This window comes from Hippocampus guttulatus, chromosome 2 (assembly GCF_054856545.1).
Source record: "Hippocampus guttulatus isolate MCC_2025c chromosome 2, RoL_Hgut_1.0, whole genome shotgun sequence".
Lineage (NCBI taxonomy): Eukaryota > Metazoa > Chordata > Actinopteri > Syngnathiformes > Syngnathidae > Hippocampus > Hippocampus guttulatus.
The window spans coordinates 23,490,023-23,515,295 of NC_141262.1; the positions used below are offsets into that span (position 1 = coordinate 23,490,023).

At 44.3% G+C, this 25,273-nt stretch overlaps 2 protein-coding genes across 2 annotated transcripts in view; both read left to right on the forward strand.

Annotated features, from left to right (window-relative positions):
• Nucleotides 1-1,102: 1,102 nt before the first annotated feature.
• Nucleotides 1,103-3,893, forward strand: msantd1 (Myb/SANT-like DNA-binding domain containing 1). The gene is made up of 3 exons (XM_086104708.1): nt 1,103-1,677; nt 1,755-2,057; nt 3,491-3,893. Exons 1-3 carry the CDS (start codon nt 1,421-1,423, stop codon nt 3,774-3,776), a joined length of 846 nt encoding a protein of 281 aa, XP_085960834.1. The 5' UTR covers nt 1,103-1,420; the 3' UTR covers nt 3,777-3,893.
• Nucleotides 3,894-4,694: 801 nt separating this feature from the next.
• rgs12a (regulator of G protein signaling 12a) overlaps nt 4,695-25,273 on the forward strand; it is a 28,205-nt gene continuing 7,626 nt past the window's right edge. Inside the window, exons 1-15 of the mRNA XM_086104706.1 lie at nt 4,695-4,869; nt 6,083-7,861; nt 9,311-9,403; nt 19,105-19,126; nt 19,675-19,838; nt 20,876-20,968; nt 21,035-21,178; nt 21,410-21,592; nt 21,682-21,832; nt 21,909-22,006; nt 22,859-23,050; nt 23,207-23,280; nt 23,359-23,485; nt 23,638-23,734; nt 25,062-25,120. Of these exons, the coding sequence (XP_085960832.1) occupies nt 6,116-7,861; nt 9,311-9,403; nt 19,105-19,126; nt 19,675-19,838; nt 20,876-20,968; nt 21,035-21,178; nt 21,410-21,592; nt 21,682-21,832; nt 21,909-22,006; nt 22,859-23,050; nt 23,207-23,280; nt 23,359-23,485; nt 23,638-23,734; nt 25,062-25,120 (3,243 nt within the window). The 5' untranslated portion in view covers nt 4,695-4,869; nt 6,083-6,115. The remainder of the gene's footprint in view (nt 4,870-6,082; nt 7,862-9,310; nt 9,404-19,104; nt 19,127-19,674; nt 19,839-20,875; nt 20,969-21,034; nt 21,179-21,409; nt 21,593-21,681; nt 21,833-21,908; nt 22,007-22,858; nt 23,051-23,206; nt 23,281-23,358; nt 23,486-23,637; nt 23,735-25,061; nt 25,121-25,273) is intronic.

The following is a 25,273-nucleotide window of genomic DNA, read 5'->3' on the forward strand; positions in this document are numbered from 1 at the left end:
AGTATATGTATTTAGAACATTTATAAACGTAAATCATTAATTGTTAGATAGATATACACAAACACACATCTTTTTAAATAAAATGTAATTTTAACAGTGAATTACTTGAATGACCTGGGCTGCACCGAAGTGGTTTATCTATAGATTAGTCTGTCCCTTGGATTAACAGTCTGGATTACTTCCATTTTAAACCCCGAAAAAGAAAAGAAAGAGAAGTTAGCCAGTTGGCTGACCCTTTTTTTGTTGTCTTTTGGGTAAATTGGTGTTGCAATTATCATATTGTCAGCCTAATCTTTATGTCTTGCCAGTCTCAACAGTAAATGTATTTCACAGTTGTCTTGTGAATTGGTGCACGTATGGCCATGAAAGTTGCCATGTACAAATGTACATTTTGCTCAAAATGTGTCTTACAATGTCATGTTATGAGAACAAAATTGTATTTTTCAAGGAAAAAAAACTTTGAGAATCAACTCCAAGTCATCATAAAAGATTAAAGTTGTATTTTTAAAGTTAAAATCAAAGTATTATGACATTAATGGTGACTTTTATGTTAATGAGGGTGGAAAGTTATCTTTTAACAAGTGAGTTTCAACAATACAGATTTACTCATAATATATATTTGTTTTATTCTGATAAAAATGCCTTTAATCTAAAAAAAAAACGCAAAACCTTTGGGTGTTGAAAAAAATAGGGATTTATTCCTGTACTAATATGCCTTTTGCCCCCCCCCCCCCAAAATACTCCTTCATCTGTGCAAAAATGTCATAGTTAAGTAATAGGTCACAATCATACAGGGGCTTTTAATTAATTAGTCTAAAATTAGTCTAAAAATGAGGAGGGATAAGTAATTGCCGGTCCTCAAATGCATGTATGTGCTTTGTGAAAATGACACAAGGTGATCATTTATTTTGTGGACCCCAGAATGAGAAGCAAATGCTGCAGGGAATGAAGTGATTCGGCAAAGCTTTTAAAGGCAGCACAGTCTGGGCTGCCTAGTCTTCAAGGAACCAAAAGGCAGTTGGCGCACATTCCTCCCCTCCCCCCACCCGTATTTCAGCAATGGCGCCTGCTCACACTGCTGCCTTTCAGCTAAAAGCTTTTTATGTCCTAGCCCATTGCAGTGGCAGCAGGAAGGAAGGCTAAGCGGTGGGGGTGGGGAAGGTGGGAGTGGTTAGGGTGAAAAAGAAGGGCCTCCCTAGCCCGTCGCCGGGGCAACTGTGACATCATCAAGCACTAAAAGCTTTTAACCGGATTCCTCTCCCGCTTTAGGCCCCATTTTGAGTGCTCTTTCAGTCTGTCTGGGAGGGGGGTGGTGCAAAGGCAGGCCTTAGCGTGTGCTTTCCCGCTCGCCTCGCAAGCTCACTGCACCATACCAAACTGTAAAAGCCTTTCAAAGCCAAAGCCCTTTTCGGGAAGAAAAATGGCAGCGGGGGATGATTTTGGCTATCTTATTCCTCCTCCCCAGGGTGAGAAGCACCGGCGGGCCCCTAACTGGACCGATGGCGAAATGAAGGCCCTGCTCTATGTTTGGGAGGAGAACCACAACGAGCTGAAAACCAGCAAGAGGAACGCCAAGGTTTACGAGAGGATGTCGCAGCGCTTTTTCCAGCTGACGGGCGAGCAGCGCTTCAAAGAGGAGATCAAGATGAAGATCACAAACATGTCCTTCCAATACAGGCCAGTCTATCCTCAAACTTCCCCAACCCTCCCCAAAAAGTGTCATTTTAATGTTCTTTCTTTTCCCTTTGAAACAGGCGACTTAAATCCAACGCCATGGAAAGCGGCGAGACGCCCGACTGGCCGTATTACAAGGCCATCGAGAAGATCCTATCCAAGCCTTTGGAGGCGGGACGAGGCAACTGGACCGAGTCCCAGGCCGAATCCCAGACCTCGGCGAGTGCCGGAACTGCCTCCCAGGCCACCGACACCCCCTTGGCCCAGCCAGAGGAGGAGTTGATGGGCTTCCTACCCGAGTACACCGGCTCCTCGGATGAAATGGAGGTCAAGCAGGAGCTGGACTCTTGGAGCTCTGACAGTGAGCACACGCGTGGCTCCAGGTAACCACCAAGTTACTGTGATGTCACTTGTACTTCCGGCTGGAGAATACTCAAGCATAGTCAAGCAAAGCCTTCCAGGTCATCTGAAACAAAATCCAGACGGCAACATATTGCCCGTCTTGAATGAAATCACAAAGCAATACAATAAGCCTTCCAGGTCATCTGAAACAAAATCCAGACGGCAACATATTGCCCGTCTTGAATGAAATCACAAAGCAATACAATTGACTATTTGTAAATTTATCCCATCTGTCTTCGGGCAGTAGGTGAGGGACATCCTGAACTAGTTGCCAGCCAATTGCAGGGCACACATAGCCAAACAGCCATTTGCGCTCACAATCACACCTGTGGACAATTTAGAGCGTTCAATCAGCCCGCCATGCATGTTTTGTGGGAGGAAAGTGTAGTACGCGGAGAAAACCCACGCAAAACCACACATGCAAACTCCACAAAGGGAGGCCGGAGCTGGAATCAACCCCTGCACTGGCTGACATGCTAACCAGTTGCCAACCCCCCCCCCCCCCCCCCTCTCTCTCTCATACCAAAACTAGATAACATATCAGATATTCTTGGAGGCTGCCAATAACCTTACACCGATAATTAAAACAAAAAAACTGCGTCAGAAACAAAGGTTTTTGATTACAGTTTTTGTCATTATTTTATGTTAAATTTTACAAAGCTACTAGCAGTATCGGTATTTGGTATCGGCGAGTCCACAGTGAAACACTGAATACCTTTCTGGTATCGGTATGGAAAAAAACATGCTATCAAACATCCCTAAAATAAAGACATATAATTTATAACATAAAGACAGAATTGATGTCAACAGGTACATGATTAAAAAACAAGACATGGTGGAAATGTTGACATAGCTACATGATCCATGAGGGTATGATTGATCAATTGACTTTTCTGTTGCTTGAATTGATGGCACAGACTGACTGTGAAATATGAATAGTGTGCTGTCACCTCCTAGCAGGCCAGATATTATATTTTGCTGAATTACTAAACAAAAGACAACCGAAGCGCCCCCCCCTAAAAAAATCACTATAGGTGTTTGAAAACAGCCAAACAAGTTTGCCATTTTCCAGTGTTACGATCTTCTTGTATGTGCAACATTTCATGAGGAAAAAAAATCCCTGCATAAATAAAAGTTAAGCATAATCACAACATTTTGAAAATTGAAAGTAGCTATCTCAATTGTATTCCTTTCTCAGATTAAAAAAATGAACAAACAAAAATCCTGAAAGTGGAGATACAAATCATGGCTTTTAAGGAAAATTAGAAATCTCCAGGGATTTTTTGTTGTTTCAGATGGAGAGAGTCTTTGAATCCGATTTGCATCCAAGACAATTTGAGCCTTGTTTCTGATTTTACAGCCATTTCATGACGTCAACGTGCTGTCCATGATTGCCCCTTGATCTTCTCCGCAGCTCCCATCCAGTTTCGAGCAAGCAAAAGAACACAAAAAAACAGCATTCTCTGAAGCGGAAGAAGCTGCAGCTGATGCAGGCAATGCTGCGGCAACAAAAGCGCTCCAACCAAGCCATTGAGGACACGTGCAGGGAAGTCCGGCGGGCCCTTCACCAGCAGAACCTGCTTCAGGTCCAATCTATGCAGCTGCAGGAGCGCATGATGAACCTTCTGGAGAAGATGATTCTGCCATCCTCCACAAGCGGGAAGAACCAAATAGGAAATTCCAGTGTAGCATCCATATAATTTTTTTCTCTGTTTCGACTTTCAGCTTTTAGTTCCCCCACAAGCAAAATACACGCATGTAAAAATGCATGTGCTTGTTTGAAACGCTGAAGAATTAAACCAGATGGTTTGACATGATATACTGTAGTTGTTTTTTCAGTCATTTCTATGGCTTGATGAGCTTCCGTAGCTCCTCAAACTATCGGGGCGGGACAGATAAAGGGTGGTTGGAGTACTTTGACCCCAGTTGTATTGTTTATGTCACGGCTGGGGGGGTGGGCAAATTCTGAATTCAACGTCATTTATAGAGCACCTCAAAACACACACACAGACACACAGATGAAATAAAGTGCACTATGGAAATAAAAAACAGCCGATAACAATTTCATATTTTTAAAGTAAAATTATTAGATTGTATGTCTGTAAATGAACGAACCATTTGGGAATGTAATACCATTCATTCTTGGTGTAAACCAAATAAAATAATACATTAGAATTCAATTGAAATTTGAGTTTAAATTATTTTGAGAACACTGCGCAAAATAAGGGTCTTAGCTAATTTTCTTAAGTTAAAATATTTTGAAAGTAAAAAGTATGTATTTTTTTGCTATATATATTTTAGAATATTGAGCCAAATCCTTTTTTTTTTTACAATTAATTATAGCTAAACATGTATGTATATGTATCTTATTAAAGATATTTCATGATATTTTTTTAGTTTAAAAGTATTTTAAACCTTTTGTTTATGTCAGTGTTGGACTGCCTCCGCCCACCGATATCAGAAGCCAATAGGATCACACTATTCGTTTGAATATTGAGCGTGGAGGCGATTGGCCAAACGGGGAGAAGGGGCGGACCAGGTGACGCCAGGACGTTACGTTGTCATGGTTACCGTCAATGTCGCTTTGTTCAAGCTGCCTTGTGCGCGTGAGCGTCAAGAGGCGGCGCGTTCACGACCCGGCCGCATATGGAGAAGAATACATAAACGACTCTTATGTATTGTTTGGAATAACTGCCGCTTAAAAAAAGAGGCCGCGTGACGTGAAAATGTCAGTTTTGGGCGTTTAAAAGCTCCGTGGACGGTTTTGGGGGAGGGCCTCCGACACCATACAAGGTAAATATAAAAAGTTCGGCAGTGTTAATAACACGATAGTATTAAAGTAGTTGTAGTGGTCGCTCATGTCTGTGGCAACGCGTTGTAAAACGCGATACAGTAAGTAAAAAGGGGGAAAAAACATCGCTTCCTGTGGTTTACTTCAGCGTGTTTCCAATGTGTGACATTTGAAAAAAGTCATCGAATACCAAACGTCTGGTTCTCATTCGAGTGTTTTTGTTGAGGGGGAGAGCCAGCTGGCACTCTGCTTCGGGGGCGTATATAAAAGCCTTCTGTGCGTTTATCCTTGACAGATAATAACTCACCCAAACCAGATAGACTTGAGATCATTTACTCATTTCAATATGATATCAGATTATTTATGATAAGTTCTAATATTAATGTGACTTGAACAACTTTTCCCGTAGGAAACCATTTCAAACGGGGGTGGGGGGCGGGGATCCTTCGTATCATAAATCCTCAAGGAACTGTTTGAAGTAACATAGTTTTAATCGTGTAAAAGCGGTTAACCACTGTTGTGTACTCGTCTCGCAGGATTATGGTTTTGGGTTGGAGTTAGGGTTGGTGTGACCGGTTATGGTTAGAGTTTAAGTTGCCTTCACACCATCAGACGAGTTTAAAAAAAACGATAACCGATCCGATCAGAAGATGGACCAATGTATCCAATATATTCAAACAACATGCTTATTTACCGTAAAGTCAACCCCAGTTGTTCACGGAGATTGGGACCGGTCCGGCCACGAATGGCCAAAATTTGCATACAATTGACGCCCACTGAAATGCATTGGGAGAAATAATGACAATTAAACCCTCCCCAAATCTCCCCCCAATACATGAAAAATTGGGGGAAACCCACCCCCTAAATTTAAACTTAATGAAAAGAAAATCCAACTATACTGTCTATATGCTGAGAAACCTTGTTTTATTTACAATGGCAGCTGAAAATTTCCCCTGCGTGAACGTGATTGTGTTCAACACAGAGCTGATTACAACTAATCACCAATTTTACATTAAATGCAAAATATCTGTTGATCCAATCTAGCCAATCAAATCTATGTAAAGTTTAGGTTTATGGATGTTGTTCAGGTTAGGATTAGGAGTTTGGGTTTAGGGTTTTGTTTGGGTTTGAGTTAGGTGTTAGGATTGGTACTACTGTCATGTTCAAGATTTTCACCGCAGTTTTTACTGTCCTTGTCTTATTGTGTCACCATAGTATGACAACAACACAATAGTGTTGGCGACCAAGATGAGAATCCAGGGACAACCGGAGGGTGCAAGGAGGCACCTGGATTTAAGCACTCCCGGCGAGCTGCGCCGCGTGGAGGTCTACCGTGGTCGGTCAGGCTACGGCTTCACCATCTCGGGACAGTGGCCATGCTTGTTGAGCAGCATCCTGGAGGGAAGTCCTGCCGACCTGGTGGGACTTAAACAAGGCAACGGCATCATGGCTATAAACGAAGCCGACGTCTCTACAGCTTTGCACGAGACCGTGGTGCAGATGATCGGTCGTTGCATCGGGCCGCTGCGCTTGGTCGTTCACACCGAAGGCCGCGTCATCGGGAACCCCATCCTACACGACGAAAAGTTTTTAATAAGCCCGAAAAAGGCAGGCGTCCTCCGCGCCATCTCACACGATTCACCGAATTCCGACAACTGGCACAAGACGCTCGCTGGCAAGCAGAGGCCACTGTCAGAACCAGACATGTCGCAGTGGTCTAAACAGCGGAGCGCCGAAATGCAGGCGCCAAAGGACGAACACCGTTCTGTTTTGACGGACAGCGAGGAAGCGAATTCAGACTGGAGCATTTTAAACATGAATTTGGTGGTGGGGTACCTGAGCTCCACAGAGCTGATCTTAAATACGTCGCAGTCGGAGGATGACTGCTTGAAGGCCATCAGAGATCGAATACGCCAGCTGGGCACGGAGCAGGATACCCATACGCTGGTCGTGATGAAGATCACGTTTGACTGCATCCGGCTTTGCGATGACATGGGAGCCATTCTGGCGGCCTTTCCCACCGAGAACCTGGTCCTTGGGGCCGTTTGCACTGAGGACCCTCGTTTTTTTTGCCTGGTGACCACCGCGCACATAATCAATGGCTGTGCTTCGCAAGACGCTCCGCTGAGGGCCTCCTGCCACGTTTTCTTCATTGATCCAGAGCTGGGAAACCACGAGGAGCACACAGGCATCGCTGGGCGCTTTGGTTTTGATTGCACCCCTGATCCAGACACCTCTGGTTGCCTGGAGTTCCCCCAGACTCCGCCGGATGTCCTTCATTTTGTCACTGTCCTGTACAGCAACATGGGGGACGCGGTGGAGAGGCTTCGAGTTAAACTGGACATTGAGGCTCAGCAGCAAGCCAAGGAGAACGTCCAACATGGTAGCTCCAGTAGTAACGGAGACAGTGGCATTGACAATGCCTCGCCCCCTGAAGAGAGAGCCGCCAGGGATTTCCCTTCCGTAATCCAAAACCACCCCGGGGTCCTCCTCCCCACCTGTCCATGGGATAATCCCGGATCGCCTGACCATATCCCGAGAAACCTCTACAATAATGGCCAACGATATCATCCAGAGAATAGTGGCAGCACACACTCCCTTTCAGAGTCGCTACCCGGTCCCGATTCTCTCAGTGACTTTTACGGATGCCCTCCACCTCGGCTCAAATTCCAGTTCAAGCCCCCGCCTCCTCTCGCCCCTTTGGGGAAAAAAAATAGCCTCTCAGAAGAGCCTCTCCGGGGTAGCCAGCGCTGGTTCTCCAAGCCAAAGTGGCCCAAATCCCTCAGTGGTGACCCAGAGCCTCAGATGACGTGGAACAATGACAACTGGTTAGCTGGCGTCGGCCTGGGTGATGGCGGCGCGCGGAACCTACCGCCCGCCATGAGCCAGATTCCCTCAGAGCGGTATCGGTCTGCCGAGTTCCTTCTCATGATGCCCCCCAAAGAGGAATGGACCCAAGCGTTTGTCCACCGGAAGAATGAGCGTGGGAAAAATGTGAGTTATCAAGCTAAATTGGCATTTGACCTGTTCAAATGACATGTTTGTGTGTGTAAATAAAAACTAATATATTTAAACTTTATTGATCTAAATAAGAGAACAGAGGCCCCCGGGAGACAGTAGAGTCAAATGAAGCAAAATAAAAGAAGAAAAATGGGTCTAACATAAGCAACGTCCGGACACAAGAAAAAGTCATTGTCTGAGAATAATGATACAATGTTATGAGATATATTGATAATTTTACTTTGATTTTGGGCATTTGGACTATTTCTCTGATTTTACCAATTTCATCATCCAAAATTATTTACTCTTGTATCGCAGTTAAAAATGTCAAAATCAGATTAGAATGTTGGCATAATTTTCACAGATCTACAACTTTTCCCCTTGATTTTATTTATAAAATGACTAATATCATTACAACTTGAATAATACTTATTGCAACATTTTAGCCTTTCCCTTGTAATGTTGTGACTTGCGATGTTTTTCTTGTAGTACTAGTCTCCATGTTTCCCCCTCCATGACATGATTCTTGTTAAAACTTCATTCTCAGAAAATATCCATCCATCCATTTTCCGAACCGCTTGATCCTCACTAGGGTCGCGGGGGGTGCTGGAGCCTATCCCAGCCGTCTTCGGGCAGTAGGCGGGGGACACCCTAAATCGGTTGCCAGCCAATCGCAGGGCACACAGAGACAAACAACCATCCACGCTCACAATCACACCTAGGGACAATTTAGAGCGTTCAATCAGCCTGCCACGCATGTTTTTGGAATGTGGGAGGAAACCGGAGTACCCGGAGAAAACCCACGCAGGCCCGGGGAGAACATGCAAACTCCACACAGTGAGGCCGGAGCTGGAATTGAACCCGGTACCCCTGCACTGTGAAGTCGACGTGCTAACCACTGGACTACCGGGCCTCTCAGAAAATAGAATGCGTAAAATCCAGACTTCTGCCTAGCAATATTAACACCTTTGTCTCACAATATCAGCACTTTATTCTTATAAAATGACAACTGGATTCGAGTGTAATATTTTCTTTACAGAATTTTTTTTCCTGTCATATCAGGAAGCGGGCTTCCAAAGTGTTGCTATACCTCTCACGCCCACAAGATGTAGCTGTTGATACATTTAGCAAAACAGCCCAGGACTGACTTTCAAGTGACAGCGATCTGGTCCCACTCCATCACAAATTTTTGTGTTCAACATGAGTTTTTTCCCCCCAAAGTACATATATAATGTGTTAACAAGTGCGTTTAAGTGAATTTTAATGTGATTATAATGTGACAAAGGCTATTTTGAGGCCTAGACTGTACCAAAAAATATATTTAATATCTCCCTTATCATTGGTGGGTCTGGAACGTACAGGTAACTCTCTCTATGAAAAGGATACCAGTGTATTATAATTGAAGAAAAAAAATATTACTGAACCCAACTTGTGTTCTGACAGGGCTCCAGGTTTTGGGGCTTGGGTGTTCTCCGTGCCTCCAAACGCCGCTCTTCAAAGCGTCTTAACCTGGCCCGATCTCTGGACGACCTTGAGGTAAGCTTTACATTTACTGTGCAAGATGACAGACCACCATCGTTATTAATTTATTGTTTTATAGTTTGTTGTTGGCGGCCCGGTGGGCGACTGGTTAGTGTGTCAGCCTCACAGTGCAGAAGTGCAGAGTTCGATTCCGGCTCCGACCTGAATGTGTGGAGTTTGCATGTTCTACCCGTGCCTGCGTGGGTTTTTGCCGGGTTCTCCGGTTTCGTCCCACATTCCCAAAACATGCATGGCTGGCTGATTGACCACTCTAAATTGTCCCTAGGTGCGAGTGTGAGTGCGGTTGGTTGCATGTCTCTGTGTGCCCTGTGATTGGCTGGCAACCAGTTCAGGGTGTACCCCACCTACTCCCTGAAATTGCTGTGATAGGAGCACACCCCGCCACCCTTGTGATAATCAGAAAATGGATGGATGGATGTTTGTTGTTGTATGAATAATTTTTTACTCCATGTTCCACACTTGGTATACAGTGGTGGTTGTTTTTAAGTGCTCCATAAATAAGAGTTGAATTGAGGTCACTCCATCAATTGTATCATCGTTTCTAATAATCGCGACACATACTGTCTACCACCTACCATGCTACATACACACTCTGTTTGTACCATATACTCTATCGATTTATGTATATATACAGTATATAAATACACGCACGCACGCACGCACACACACACACACACACACACACCCGGATACATGTTCGTGTGCAGTGCCTCAACTTGTCTGACTTGGAGCGTATTGGTATTTCTCTCCCTCATAATCAATGTGACAAACCAAGATTCTCTGCCTCATCCAAAATCCAAGGCAATCTAAGGCCACCATTTTCTGGCATCTATTCATCATTACAGTCACGTAGAAGCTTAAATTTCACAGCGCAAGCAGAAACAGACCCTCTTCCACGCCTTCCCATTGAAAAGTGTTCTTGACAATAATATTCGTCATGGCAGTAAACGGTTTGGTTCCGGTTGATGACTAGAAACTGTCATGCAATATAATACCTTCACATGTGGCCGATGCACGTCAAACACAAATATAAAATGAGAACGCTCACAAGGAGTTGCTAGGGGCCACGACTCGCACCCACTCACATGCGGACTTACAGCTTCTGAAATGATGCCTCTAAAAGGCGCATATCCAGCGAACCAATCCTACTGTAAATACTATAATGACACCTCATAAAACCAGTTTAATATACACCACTATTTATCTTTATTACAAACGTGGAACGAAAAAAAATGTTTTTTTTTTTTTTGAGAGGTTGGAATGGGTCAATGGAAGAATTTTTTTCTGGCGTTTCTGTCCTAGCTGCTTTGCACCCTTGTTGCTCATTAGACATGACAGATTTTTTTCCCCCCGTGGCGCCTGTGGGCGTCAAAGGGAAGGCATGAAGAAGACATGGAGGCGGGAGGTGGGAGGTAAACAGAGACGAGGAATCTGTTGCGACCAAAGAAAAAGAGAGAGAGTGCCAGGGAGGGAGGGAGAGCGAGAGTCACTGTACGAGACTCCCAGTCACTGTTGGGATTTTGAGCTCTCCCACACTTGGCGCGGTCCAGTTCCCGCGAATGGACCCGTTTGCGTGCCATACATGGAGCCCACCATTACCATCAACTCCGTAAGTCTTCTCGTCTCGCTGGTTTTGTGGGCTGCAGCGGAATGTTTCTTGTGTGGAGCGTGGCGTCGGGATATTTTTGCAAAATAAAAAAATACAAAGTGATCAAGTTGATGTTTTTTATTTCTATGTGAATGCTCAAAAGGTGACTTTTCTTTCCCCTCCGCCTTCTACCCCTGCGGGCGTTTGGTGCGGGCTGCATCAAAATGTCGCTGTCGTCTTCCATCAAAGAGATAGTAATCTTACTATTTCTTTCAAGTGGGTGTCTATTTGGGGTACGGTGTTTAATTATTCAAGTCGTGATTCATTGGAGTATGGCCTCTAATATAACAAATCCAGTGATTTGTGATCAATGCTGCGGCTCGCTCGTCTCTTTTAGGGTGCAGCAAATTATCGGTATTTGACATTTGGCTTCTATGAAAGGAAATACAGCCTGTTATCTGTTTTGGAGTCAGGTTCTTGTACATTCAAGTGGATCTGGAAAATAATGATGGCACGGCATCTGTAAGAATGGAGATTATTTGAGGAAATGCCACTTGTCCTCTGGCTTGGAGTGAGGCGTTTGTTCTTCAAGTGGACCTGGCAAATAATGACTTTGGGGGCATAGTTTCTGTTGTAGGAAATACTGCCAGTGATCTGTTTTGAAGTGAGACATCTTCGGTGATTAATTCATTGGGGATATGGCTGCCAGAGGGAAGGATGCCCACGACTTGAGGAAATACGGCCGGTCGTCTATTTTTGGGAGTGCCGTGTTTTTATATTACGGGAGACCTGGACCATGACAACCGTTTAAGGGAATATCATTGGCCGATTTTTGGTGCTACGGCACTTGTCATGAAAGAGAAACTTGTGATTTAATCAGGGTATGGCTTCTATAAGAATGGAGCAAACTATTCGGAAGGACACTGCGGGTAGTCTTTTTGTGGTGTGGTGTTTTTGTATTCGAGGGGAGCTGGCGGAGAATTGGGGTAGCGAGAGCGGGGCCCGCTTTTTAAGGAAATACGGTATTTGGAAAAGTGCAAGACACCTCTTTTGTCCTTAAGTGTTGCGTTAGCATTCAGTTTGGCGGCACAGGCCAAAGGGCGACACAATTTTGATTGTCAGCAAAAGGTATCCTCAGGTAAACGTCCCCCTCGATGAGAAGACGTTTTCTCACCGCTTTCATTTTGTCTTCTGCTGCGCACGTGCTCCGCATCTGAATCCGCGAGGAGCAGCTGTCAATGCCGTTGCCGAGTTCATTGTTAAGATGCTACCTTGACTTTGTTTTCTACTTTGGTGGGGCATCTGAAGATTGAGGTTTCAATTGGGGGCGCGGTGTTAATTTTTCAATTCAAGTGGATTAATTAAACAGGGTATTGGTTTGTGCCGGAGCTTCTCTTTATTCAAGTGGTGATTCATTGTGTTGGAATGGAGTCTAGCTAACGTGAAAATTAATTAATCAGGGCATTGCTGCGATATAATGGAGACCTCTATTAAAGGAAAGACCATCAACTGTCTGTCTGGAGTGTGTTTTTTTTTTTTTTTGTTAATTAAATTGGACCTGGCAAATTCTTTCTTGAGACCTTGCATTTGTGAGAATGGAGCGCACTGTGATGAGAAATGTTGTCCATTCATGGTTTGGTGTTTTGGGATTCAATGGATGTGGCGATGGAATGGGGCATGGCTTCGATTAGAACAGAGCCCACAGTTGAGAGGAAACACTGCTGACCGTCTGTGCGGGGTGTGACATTTTGTTATGTGGAACGCAGCAATTAATTAATTGGGGCGACATAGCCGAGTATTCCAGGAAATAGTTCCAGCTGCCTGGTTGGGGTGCTGCATTTTATTTTATTTTTTCAATTCAAGTGGATCTGGTGTTTAATCTGGGCATGGCTTTTATTAGAAAGGAGGCCCCTAACAAAACAAATTATTAGTGCATTTTGCCAGTGTGGATATTAGGTTGAATATGTCCTTCTTAAGGAATAAAGATGAAGCTATTTTTATGAGGGGCTTTTTTCAAGCAACTGAGCTTTCCTGCATAACCAAAGCGATTAGACGGCAGAACGTAAACTCAGGAAGTGAACGATCACGCTCACCGTCGCATCACGCCAAGCGTACCCACACTGATCTTTGTTGTGAGATGGGAAAACAGGGGCAAGAGTCACCAGGCTAATTATACGTGTCGGGTTTCAAGCTCGGAAAGTCCATTTGGGGGTGTTTTTTTTTTTTTTTTTTTTTAATGGGAGCGGAATAGCAGCACGAGGGTGTGGTCGCGTCTTATGTGGTTGCCCTCCGGGCTCAAGCGCGCACAGGCCGTTCTTTTTGATAGTATGTGCTGGGGGCAGGGGCTATCGCTTGCTTTTATGGAGTCAGGCATTCATTTGGCATATTGCATTACTCGCCTCATCATAGCTCTTCACGGGGGAACCTTTAGCCTGCGGGCCAACATTCCAACAACAAAAACCTGAAATGCATGACTTTCTTGTTGTAGCTATTTTGGTAGCTTTTACCCCTAAGTATAGCAATTTATTCTTATGAAATGTATGTTTTTGTCCTTTTAAAAAAACATTTCATACTAGTACAATACATTTTTTTTTGTTTGTAATTGTCTTCCTCCCTAATTTTGATCCTGGTTACAATGCAACTTTAGTTACTGAAAAATGTCCATGTTTTTTTTTTTATCGTTGATTATTCACACACTATATTCTTGTAAAAATGCTAACTTTTTTGCCTCTAAACGATAATAAAAAAAAAATCTTGTAAATGAACGACTTGACTCTCAAAATTTAAAATATTTTTTGTGTGTTATTGAAACTTTATTTTTGTTTTTTTTTCACCCCCTCAATCTACTATGGTTGTTTTTTCTTATCATTTCTAACTATACAGTGACCCATGCTTATCGGAGCATAGTTTGGGTCTTGTTTTTTCCCCCTCCCCTTTTCTTATATTTTTCTTTTTTGTCTAATAAAATCGGGACACCATCTGGCAGCCCGTCAGGGCCTCATGTGTTGCCTCCCACTGTTGGCTTTTTTTTTTTCTTCTTCTTCGGGTGTCTTGGATGGGATGTATCTCAATTGAATTTCATTGCTCGGGACTCATGACGTGCGCAACGACAATAAATGTGATTGCATTCCATGATATGCACAATGTTTTTTTTTCCTTGTAGTATTTTTCTACTGGTTAAACTGCCTTTTGTTGTCGCAAAACTTTAAGCTTTTTTCCTTGCAAATTCCGATTTTATTCACACACTGTATTCTAAAAAAACGGATTTATTCTCTTTTTACAAGTACTTTATTCTCCTACTATGAAGACGTTTTTTTGCAAATATATATCATTTCTTGCATACAACTTAATTCTCATAAGAACTATGTTTGGTCTTGCACTAATTGCAACTCTATCTGCCAAATATTCCGATTTTTTTCCGTATGTTTTTTTCCCTCAGACAACTCAACCTCTATTCTCATAACAATGACAATTACTTCAGTGTAAAATATGGATTTTCTACGCATTTTCCAAAGCAGGACATTCGCCTTTGTTAGAGACATTCTCTCCTTGCATTGGAGGAAAATCTGTCTTCCTTCTTATCAGTCGCCCACCACGCCCTGTCGGTCGCTCTCCTCCAAAAGGAAGTCGCCTTGATGTTATTTTCAGTTGTCATCTGTAGCAGATAACTGAGAAGATCTTAATACGTAATTAGACATCTTGTGACAAGCAAAGCATCACATGAAACCCATTTGTTAATGTGCCATACCAAAAAGAAAAAGAAAAAACTCCACTTGCCACTATGTTCTATTAGTTATTTGCAGTTTTTCCTCAAACTTATGACATTGTTCTTGGAAAATTGGCACTAGACTCCTGTAAAATCCAATGTATTTATTATGTATGAACCGGCCTAAGACTTCGCAAGCAAACGTGCTTAGGACCCCGGAAGATGTCACCAAAGCCTGAAAAGTGTTTTTTTATTTCTCATAGTAGTATCAAGGAAGTAACAAAAAAGTTATGTTTGGACATAGATCATTTAATTGGATGTTTTTTTTTTTTTTAAGAAAACCTTTTGCACATTGCACTTGCACAAATCATTTTAAGACCTTATTATTCTATTTTATATACCGTATTTTCCACACTATAAGGTTCTTCGGTGTACAAGGTGCACCTTCAATGAATGGCCTCTTGTAAAACCGTTTTCATATATAGGGCGCACCGCATTATAAGGCGCATAGAATAGAAGCTACAGTAGTGGCTGCGGTTACATTATGCATCCACTAGATGGAGCTATGCTAAAGGAATACAATACAATACAATACAATACAGCTTTATTGATATTGCGCTTTCACAACCGCTGTAGCTGTAACAAAGCTCTTTACAGAACATTTAAAATACTATGTCCAAGAAATCAGAATATCGATTCATATATAAGGCGCATCGGATTATAAGGCACACTGTTGGCTTTTGATAAAATTGAATGATTTTAGGTGCGCCTTATAGTGTGGAAAATGCAGTGTGTGTGTATATGAAGACTCTTCAAACAGGACGTATTCCCAACCTTATTGTGTGATGCTAGAGAGCAACGTGTTAGCCTTCCTCTCTGTGAAGGTCCGAAAAGATTTCTGGCTTTTGCCATGTTACGTCAAGCGTTCCCACCCTTTATCTTTGTTAGCGCAAGTATTTTTGAAGGTTCGACAGTTGACAAGGACTCTCGCAAGGTCCTGGGTACAATGTTCACATTACTATTTTGAAATTTTTGAACATATGACAAGGTTCCCAGCAGTCAGTTGATGGCGTCACATGTTAGCATCCTTACACTTGTGTTGCAATGCTAGGTGGCTACGTGTTAGCGTACTATTTTTGAAGGATTTCTGGGATAACAAGGTTTCGGGCAAGTTCCCGTTCATGTCATGTGTTTCTCTCCTTACGTTTGCACAGTGGCTGGTACTTGGCTACATCTTAGCGTAACTATGTTTTGAAGGTACGGCAAGGTTTCTGCTAAGTTCCTGGTTACGTCACGTGCTGGAAGGAAAGTTGAGCTCCAAATCAGCCGTTGTTCGGCTCAATGCGGCAATTGGCGGGTAAACAGCAATTTGGAACATGGAATGTGCGACTGTTTCACGTAAAGTCAGGAAAACAACACAAAAAATCACACCACTTGGTGTGATCCCCTACGCAAACTTTGACATTTGATTCAACGGAATCCATATGGTTTCAATTTATCCAGACTGTGTTTTTCTTCTTTTTCAAGCGAGACCAGAGTCCTAAAAGGAAGGGGGGCTATTGTGGTTTTGTCAAGGGAAAGAAGGGGGGGCTTACGATTCCTTCTCGTCAGTGTTGGAGAGACTGTATGTATCCTCGGGAGGGTTTCCATGGCAACAGCTGCCGAATGAGGAAACCTCCCCCTCCACCCCCTTCTTCTTCGTCTTCTTCTTCTTCTTAGTCCAGTGCCATGTCAAATTTCAGGGTTTTCCCCCTCCCTCTCTTTCTCCGACTTGTACAGACATGGTTGGCCTGACTTTGGGTGGGGAATGCTCAGGTATGCGCACGTCTACTTTGCCTTGCGTGCCGCTCGCCGAGCAGTCAAGGGAACAATGAGTCTCAAAAAGAGACTTTCCTTCAAGCGGACGTGGAACTTCAACACTGTAAGTAAGCTTTTTTCCCCCTGCAGTTGTCAACTCCTCTTTTTTTTTTTTTTGGTTGAGTCAGCCGTTTTTCTTTGTGGTTCATCCCTCACTCGGGAACAACTGTTTGAAGTGGTGGGGGCTTGTGGTTATTTGTGTCACTTTTTAGGTTGACTCTGGATACATATTTATCTGTTTTCTTAGTACCCAAATCATGCCTCAACAAGCCCAAAGGGAAACGCCAAGTGACTCTTCCAGAGGTTGTTTTTGTCAGGGTCTTGCACGTTCCTTTGGCGTGTCGTGTCTGGGTACACCAAACTCGCAACCACAGAAATGCTGGAAGTGCATTGACCAATTTATTGAGATTTAACCCATTTGGTGGACTTCCTGTGTGCGTGCTGGGGGGAATCAAAGGTCCAGTCCCCTAGCCACCCACTGTGGACCAACTCATCACCCAAGGCATCAAGAGAGGAAGGGACTGTGTGGGCAAAGAGGGGTGGGGGGGATAGTGTGCCCTGGGTCATCACTTAGGGGACAGGGGCGGTTGTGTGTGGTCCCCTCATGAATAAGTATACCTCAAAGCCACTGCAAGTTGTGATTTCTACCGCACTTGCCACATTATAGACGGGCTGAGGGAGGATTCTGAGAGGTCGTATTACTGGATTTGTCAAACACATGATATGAAATTAGAAAAGAAGCCATGACATCAATAGCTGACTGCTTATCACGGGATGCTCGACTCCTACAAGTGGATGTCTTTCACATCCGTCATCTCGGTAGGTCTCGCAAGTGCTCAACATTCGCCTTTGCGTCGCTCAAAAGCAAACAGTAGATCACAAGTGTGATGTCTTTCTTCCTTAAAACCTATCACAGTCATTATGTAGTTACGGTTTGAGGTTTGGGTTGTTTTTAGCTCCAAAGGGACACGCAGATGGTCAGTCTGTGTTCTCCTCAGCCACTCTGTGCACATGGTGTGGCTACCACGGAAGGTGGGGCAGGGGGGGGGGGGGGGGGTTCCTGGGTGTCGACTACACGGGGTTTGAACACGGCAGCTGGAGGGTTGTAAAGAGGCTACGACAGACAATTAGCGGTTTAGTGGGTTGCGTCTGATGGAGCTTTCACATGTGGTCACAACCCCAAAACAGAACAAAACGTCACACGATGGGGGCTCAGACAGCGCGATGGCCGCGACATGTCTGAACCTGTGCAGTGGCTCGACGGCGTTTTGAAAACAGCGTATTGAGTCTCAAATTTTGGTTTTGACTCTCGCCACCACCCTTGCGCTTGCATCATGTTGCAAGGTGGCTGCAATTTAGCATGACTCAAGGCAGTCCCCAACCACCGGGCCAAGCACCTGCCAGTAAAAGACACGCCTGGATTTCAAACATGCCAGAATATCCAGAGATTGCCGAACAAAACACTGAATCCCTTTACCTTCATTTCCAACATCCAATTTTTTTTTTTCCGGAAATGACGGTGACCAATACTACGTTCTGCAGTAGCCTGGACATACTGAACATAACACAGTTTGCATGTCATCGTCTCCCATTAACCAAGACGTTGTCTGCTTGTTCAATTGAAACATGCCGAGAGGCTCGAACATTTTACGACAACTACGTTCAGCAAAATGGCTGGTCTGTGTGTGTGCCTGAATACAGCGTTTCCCAACCTTTTATTGGCTTGAGCCAGAGCACGTACTCCCAAAAAGTTCGGGACTGTTTGGGTGCAATTTCAAGATGAAACGAAAAATACACAGCAAGGAGGAACTTATTTTTACAATCTCACCTTTGACACGGACAACTTGAAAGCGTTTCAGCATTTTTATATATATATATGTTTTTTGCACAAATCGCTCTTCTCGATCTGCTGAATAGCAAAATTCCATTTTTTTTTCTTTTTAAATTTCCCAGGATGTCCCCTTCACATGGCCTTTTGGGCTTCTACACATCTTTCTACATCTAGTTAGAAATCTCAAGGCACACACCAACAAGCAAACGTTGGCTACACAGATTCTCGATGCACCTTTTGCCATGTAGCGACTGCCACTACATGTCACTGTCCAAGATAAATGGACAATGATCCATGATTTGAAGTAGATACATATAAGCTACACGGGGGCTCTCTTCCTACTTGCCCTTTTCATTGAGGGCATGTCCATGTGCACATAAAAAAAGACTCAATGGTGCAATTAGCAAGTGAATGGACGACCATTAGAGCGGTTGATGGCCCCGCTTGCGAGAATGCTTACTTTCAGGGCTCTGAGGATCAAATCAAACAAGCCGGGGTGTTGGTGGGGGGGGGGGCTCTTATGCCCCCCACCCTTTCCTTGTGGAGGTGTGAAAAAGCGTTAAAGAGGCCATCCCTCCACCCCCTCGTACAATTTAACACCAATCTCCACGGGCAAGAGCGCTGAGATGCCTGGAGACACGCTGCTGTCTGCACACCCTGCAGGAGGTCATGACGGCAGCCTCTCACTCATGTCTCTCTTTGTTCTCTTTCAGTCGGCGGCTTCCTCGGACGGCGGTGAGTACTGAACTTTTATTTGGACTTTCTTAATGTCTGCCTTCTTGATTTGGACTCAGTTTTGTCGAATGGCCATTTTGTGTGCGCCCGCGTTTCTAAGCAAAAACAACCGTGCAAGACTTTCATTTTTTTTTAAAGTCACAACCCAACACTTGCGATTCTTCTCTTGTCATTCGAATGACCACTTTGTATCTGCAAACACTTCAATTCCCATTCCTACCGCGCTATGCCTTGAGTAAGCTGTTCTGATTCAGCCCGCTCGAATGTTACCAACAAATCTTGCTGTGCAATCAAACATGAATGACAAAGGCCAATTTTGCAAAGTGAGTTGCATTGGCTGGCCGTTGCTGTTGACGACTATTCAATGTCAAAAGGTTCTTGAGTTTGGTTTAAAAAAAAAAGTATTGTTTTAGAACTATGACATAAATGAGTATTTTGCGCCACCATGTCATCTCTAGTTCATCCTACTATGGGAAAAAAACAATATTCCCTTGAACAAGGAGCAAAAGTAGCTCGTCAATCTCATGCGTGTGTTTTGAACCTTGCAGATTCCAGTGGCGTTCAGTTGCAGGGATGCTGCAGCCACAGCAGCTTGAACAGTAACGGCAGCCTTCCGGGTGGCCACCGGGGGCTACCGGAACAACGCGTGGCCAGCTGGGCCGCGTGCTTCGAGCGCCTTCTCCAGGACCCTGTGGGCGTCCGCTACTTCTCGGTATGTGCCCGCAAAGTACCACAACGCCATTCAAATGCAGATTTACCAAAATTTGGGGTGGAAATTAGGATTTCCATTTGCCAGCAAAATGGCAACTCAAACACCAACAAGGCACAGGAATGATAACGTTACTCTGCTGCTTTCGCCAGCACATCATTTCAGAATTGTTGACCCAAAAATCCGACAAATCACATTCACAGCTTTAACATCTCACGAAGCCAGGACAACAATGGACACACTTCTGCTATTTTTACAGAGCAGTTCTCTGCTTTAAAAGCATGCTAGCCATGTCAATCTAAGTTAGCTTAGAAATCAGCATGCCTAGAAGAGGAGGGGCTAATATAGCAAAAAAAATCTGAACATCACTCGTCAATCTGGTGACTGGTGGTGATGTTATTACTTTGGCTGCTAAATGCTATCTTGGTTGACAGCACAACAGTGGCTAGGAGATACGCTCCCCACTTTTTGACTTGGTGCTCACAGACCGCAATGATATTTTCCGACATGTTTTGTTTTTTGTTTTTTTAATATCAATTTGCTGTGTGTCTGTCTGTGCTTGTGCTGCTGCGTGCAGCATAGAGTAAGACGAGTCACACCACAACGTAGCCGCATGAGGACCAAGCTGAAGCTTATCACGAGCTCGCTTGTGCGGCTTAAGTAGCAACTCGAGCCTCTGACTACCCGCAGTAGGTGCCGTGAGACATGCACGTGCGTCCGGCCAGGCGAAACGTTTTGTAACCGCAGTTGATTTTCTATTTTGCTATTAAGTGTGTTATTGATGAGGCGCTGAATGCAAATGTTGCTGTGCGAAACCGCTTATTTCGGGCCTTGTACAGTATACATGTTTTTAAATCATACTCTGCACCGACTCTGGATCGCAAATCAAACAAATTCTTATCTGAGCTCATCTAGCTCATCTGTACTGCGGAACATATTTGACCCCTCCTTTCGCCAGCATAATCAATAACGCAGGAATGCAAATAAAGTTAAACTTTAACAGGCTTTTGGAACTCAAGTCATCATTTATGTCCCCGCAGGAATTTCTCAAGAAAGAATTTAGTGAGGAGAATATCTTGTTCTGGCAAGCCTGTGAATACTTCAGTCATGTTCCTGCGAGTGACAAAAAGCAGGTATGTCCGCCGTATGTCATCACCCCGCCGCGTTTGCAAAGATGACCCGAGGTGTGTTTCCCGTAGCTGTCCCAGAGAGCCGGCGAGATCTACAACAGCTTCCTGTCCAGCAAGGCCACCATGCCAGTCAACATCGACAGCCAAGCTCAGCTGGCTGACGACGTCCTCACATCTCCGAGGCCCGACATGTTCAAGACGCAGCAGCTGCAGGTAACAGCTCTTCGGCCGTTTCTGGGCCAACATTGACAAATTGTTCAAATGCAAGCCCGGTTTGGGTTCAAAATTCACTTTAGCAAATGCTAAAGTGAATTTGCCCATCAAGACTGGCCTTGTTCCAGTACAGTGGAACCGATTTTCTCCTCATGAGGCGGTCTAACAATGAAGCGTGCACTTTCCTGAGCACGAAAGGCCTAACGCGCCCTGCGCCTTCCCCATTTGCAGATCTTCAACCTGATGAAGTTTGACAGCTACTCCCGTTTCCTCAAGTCTTCCCTTTACAAAGAGTGCATGCGTGCGGAGGTGGGTGGCCTCCCCTTGCCGGATCCCTACCAGATCCCCTGCAGTCCTGCGCCATCCAAACACAGCGCCAGCTCAGACCGCTCCACCCTTTCCACTCCCAAGAAGGTGCTTATTTTAATTGATTTTTATTTGCTGCCGTTTGCCCCCGCCCCCATCAGTTGAGTTGTCACATCATATGCCGTCTAATCTTGCAGGATGCCAGGAAGCAGCGGTCCGGGAGGTCGCTCAATGAGGACAGCAGAGACGAAAGTGCCGACAAAAAACGCGGCATTTTCTTTTCGTGGTCTCGGAATCGGAGCTTTGGCAAAGGTCCCAAAAAGAAAGACATTGGTGACATTAACCTCGGTGAGTGCCACACACAACTTCAAGAAAGGACTTTTTTTCCCCCTCTAAAGGGGGATTCTCCTCTTTCTCTCTGCAGACTATTGGGGTAGTAATGGCCGAAGGGAGTCCCAAGGCTCCTTGTCTTCTAGTACCAGCCTGGAGATGCCCACTTCCTGCTCTGCTGGCAAGATAGAGGTAACATTCCACTGTCAAATCACCATGGCAACACACAGAGCCAACTTTCTTTTTTTACATTCTTCTTATTTTCGAGCCCACTCATATTTTTTTTTCTTGGCGCACATTTAAGCAGCAACAAACCCACGTACTATAGAACATTACAGTATGACTACACACGCACTTCCAGGTGGTGAAATCTCAAGCGTTCTCTGATGGCACCATGAGTAAATAAAAACTGTTACGTCATTGGACTAAGGCAGAGTCATTGTGAAACAGCTTGCATGATGATTTAGCCTTTGCCTCTTCCACTGCAGTGATAGAAATTCATACTGAGTGAACATGGCAATTGAAGGACAGCTTGATTATCCATCCATCCATTTTGCGATCCACTTTATCCTGACAAGGGTCACGGGGGGGTTGCTGGAGCCTATCCCAGCTGTCTTCGGGCAGTAGGCGGGGGACACCCTGAACCAGTTGCCAACCAGCGAACACAGACAAATAACCATTTGTGCTCACAATCATACCGAGGGACAATGTAGAGCGTTCAATCAACCTACTTTGCATATTTTTGGAATGTGAAAGGAAACCAAATACCCGGAGAAAACCCACATAGGCACGGGGAGAACATGCAAAGTCCATACAGGAAGACCAGGGAGGGGGTGAAACCCACAACCTCTGCATTGTGATGCGGACGTGCTAACCAGGCGATCACCATGCCACCACTGCTTAATTAATATTACTTTAATATACACGTGTTCCTTTGAGGGGAAAAATGTAACCTGGTGCCAAGTGTTTTCAAACAAACTGGTCTGCAGTATAGCAAGAACGAAAAACTTGAACCCCCCCTAATGGTTTTGTACTCACTTGCAGTCAGACAATCGGCACTCAATGGGTGCGTGGGAGCGCTCCCCGAAACACTGCAGTGTGACGCTACCCGATGGCTCCTGCTCCTCCATCACCCTTCGGCCCGGCGCCTCCATTCGGGAAGTCCTACAGGTTCTGTGTCACAGCATCAATGTCAACATGGCGGCAGTGGATCTCTTTCTGGTGGGAGGCGAAAAGGTGACCGAATCAAGTCCAGGACGCATGACATATATACACCCACACGCACACCCACAAACATCTGCCATAATCTAATCTGTGACACAGATAGATTTTTTTTCTGAATACTAATGAATAAAATGCATTATTATTATTACTAATTTCTTTTTATAAAAGCCTTTAGTCTTGGACCAAGACTGCATGACTCTCAGCTCGCGAGATTTGCGACTGGAGAAGAGGACCTTGTTTCGGTGCGACGACCACCATGACACGGCTTTGTATCAGGTGCATGTTGACTCTTGTGACGATTGTGTTCGCTCTCCTTTTAGACTGGACCTGGTGCCCATTAACCGCTCGGTGGGGCTGAAAGCCAAACCCACCAAGCCGGTCGCTGAAGTTTTACGCCCCGTGGTGTCCAAGTATGGCCTCCTGCTCACTGAACTGGTGGTGAAAATAGTAAGTTGTGTGGGCTTGGAGTGCCACAGGGTGGAGTACCAGGGCTACAATTACTCCTCGTCACCCGTGGGGTTTATTTGAGTTCTGTGGCTTCCTACTTTTATCCCGTGTTCTGCCGGCACTTCAAAAGCGTCGTGTCTGCTTTGTTGTAGAGCGGCCAGACGGAACCTTTGGATTTGGGTGCCCCCATATCCAGTCTGGACGGCCTGCGCGTCGTGCTGGAGCGCATCGACTCGGCCTCACCGAAAGGTATGGCCCTGAGCTTTTGTCAAATAGCGGGAACCTGTTGAAGAGAAAAACATATTATTATTTGTTCAAATAGATCAAAACAAGAGAAATCATTTCATATTTCCACCTGTTTAAAACTTAATTGATGTGATTTGACCCTTTGTGATAGTACACAATTTATTTTTTTTTAGACAAAAAACATCTATACAGAAACAGTCTATCAGTACTAGTATAAAGCTAACGCCTGTATACTAAACACCTTCCCTCTCACACACTCTCTGCAGTTGAGTACACAGTACATACTGTATGTACTGTAAAACACTTTAAGTAACAAAAAGATATTCTTTATTACCAGAAAGAAACATGACACAAACAAAGGCCTCCCTTTGTGCTCGTGTAAATAACTCAACTCAATTGTAGTAACTGAAGAAAAATACCAAGAAAAAGACCTGACGATGCTCCAGATCGGCCCCGCGTTTTGCTCCTAAAATTTGATACGATGCAGCTAAAGTTTACATCTACCTGCGCATGTGTGGCCAATACATTCGATGATTGTTGTTTTTAATTCTTGATTTTTTTTTCTGACAAATTTCCACTATATCGTGAAAATTGGTGGAAATGTGAATTTTTACGATGCAGGTTGATTTATGATTCATGCGTACGCCCCTCAATGTTTTAATGTAGAAAATGTGTCAAATTTAAGGTCTACCTCAGATAATTGCCCAGTTAGCACTGCAGCTGCATAGCAATTAAAATAAAGTTTTTTTTTCCCTTTCTTTGTAAAACGTAACAATGTAGAGGCCTGTCCTCTATTTAACATCAGGTACTCTTTGCAGTTCATTTCAAAAAAGACAAATACCATAAAAATATGCAGCATGGGTGTCAAACCCAGGCCCGGGGACCAGATCTGTCCCACGATGTCATTTTTGGTGGCCCGTGAAGGCAAATCATGTGTCGACTTCATGTTTCTTGAAAATTGTAGCAAATGTTAACAACTTTGAAGATATTGAAGGATTTTTTTAAACCAATAAACCGTTTTAAATAAATAGAAAAATAGCTAATCAAACACTTTACCGGCTTCTAATTTCAAAAGTAGTTACCCATCAAATTGTTGTGATGTGATAATATAAGACGATAATATATTTCAATGGGTTATTGTAAGTAAAGAATATGTATATGACAGGTCTGCCTGTACTAAATCTATATTTTGCAAAGAAACGCTCAAAATGGCCAGGCTTGTATTTTGGAATCTGTTGCCAATTTGTTGAATAAAACAAAAACGTTCATTTGACTTTTGGCATGACTGGACTTGAACGGAAACATCTTACGTGTGGTTTGTGGCCCACAGACACAGCCAAGAGCGCCTCACTCAAAAGCCAACCGCCGACCAGGAGTCTTTCGGGAACAGTAAGTCCATAGCGTCTCCTTCCGCATTGGCCGTTGGCCATCTCCATTCACCCACATTAACATTTGGGCCCATGCGACGAGCGGGGGTTTCCTCTTCACCCTAACGTGGCTGACTAACCGACTCGCATCCTTGCGACGTGGCGGACGCCGGCG

What these genes read in the sequence shown, in the direction of transcription:
- msantd1 (XM_086104708.1), top strand. Translation starts at nt 1,421, where the DNA reads ATGGCAGCGGGGGATGATTTTGGCTATCTTATTCCTCCTCCCCAGGGT. An exon ending in AACATGTCCTTCCAATACAG is followed by an intron (nt 1,678 to 1,754) that starts GCCAGTCTATCC and finishes CCTTTGAAACAG; the next exon opens with GCGACTTAAATCCAACGCCA. An exon ending in GAGCACACGCGTGGCTCCAG is followed by an intron (nt 2,058 to 3,490) that starts GTAACCACCAAG and finishes TCTTCTCCGCAG; the next exon opens with CTCCCATCCAGTTTCGAGCA.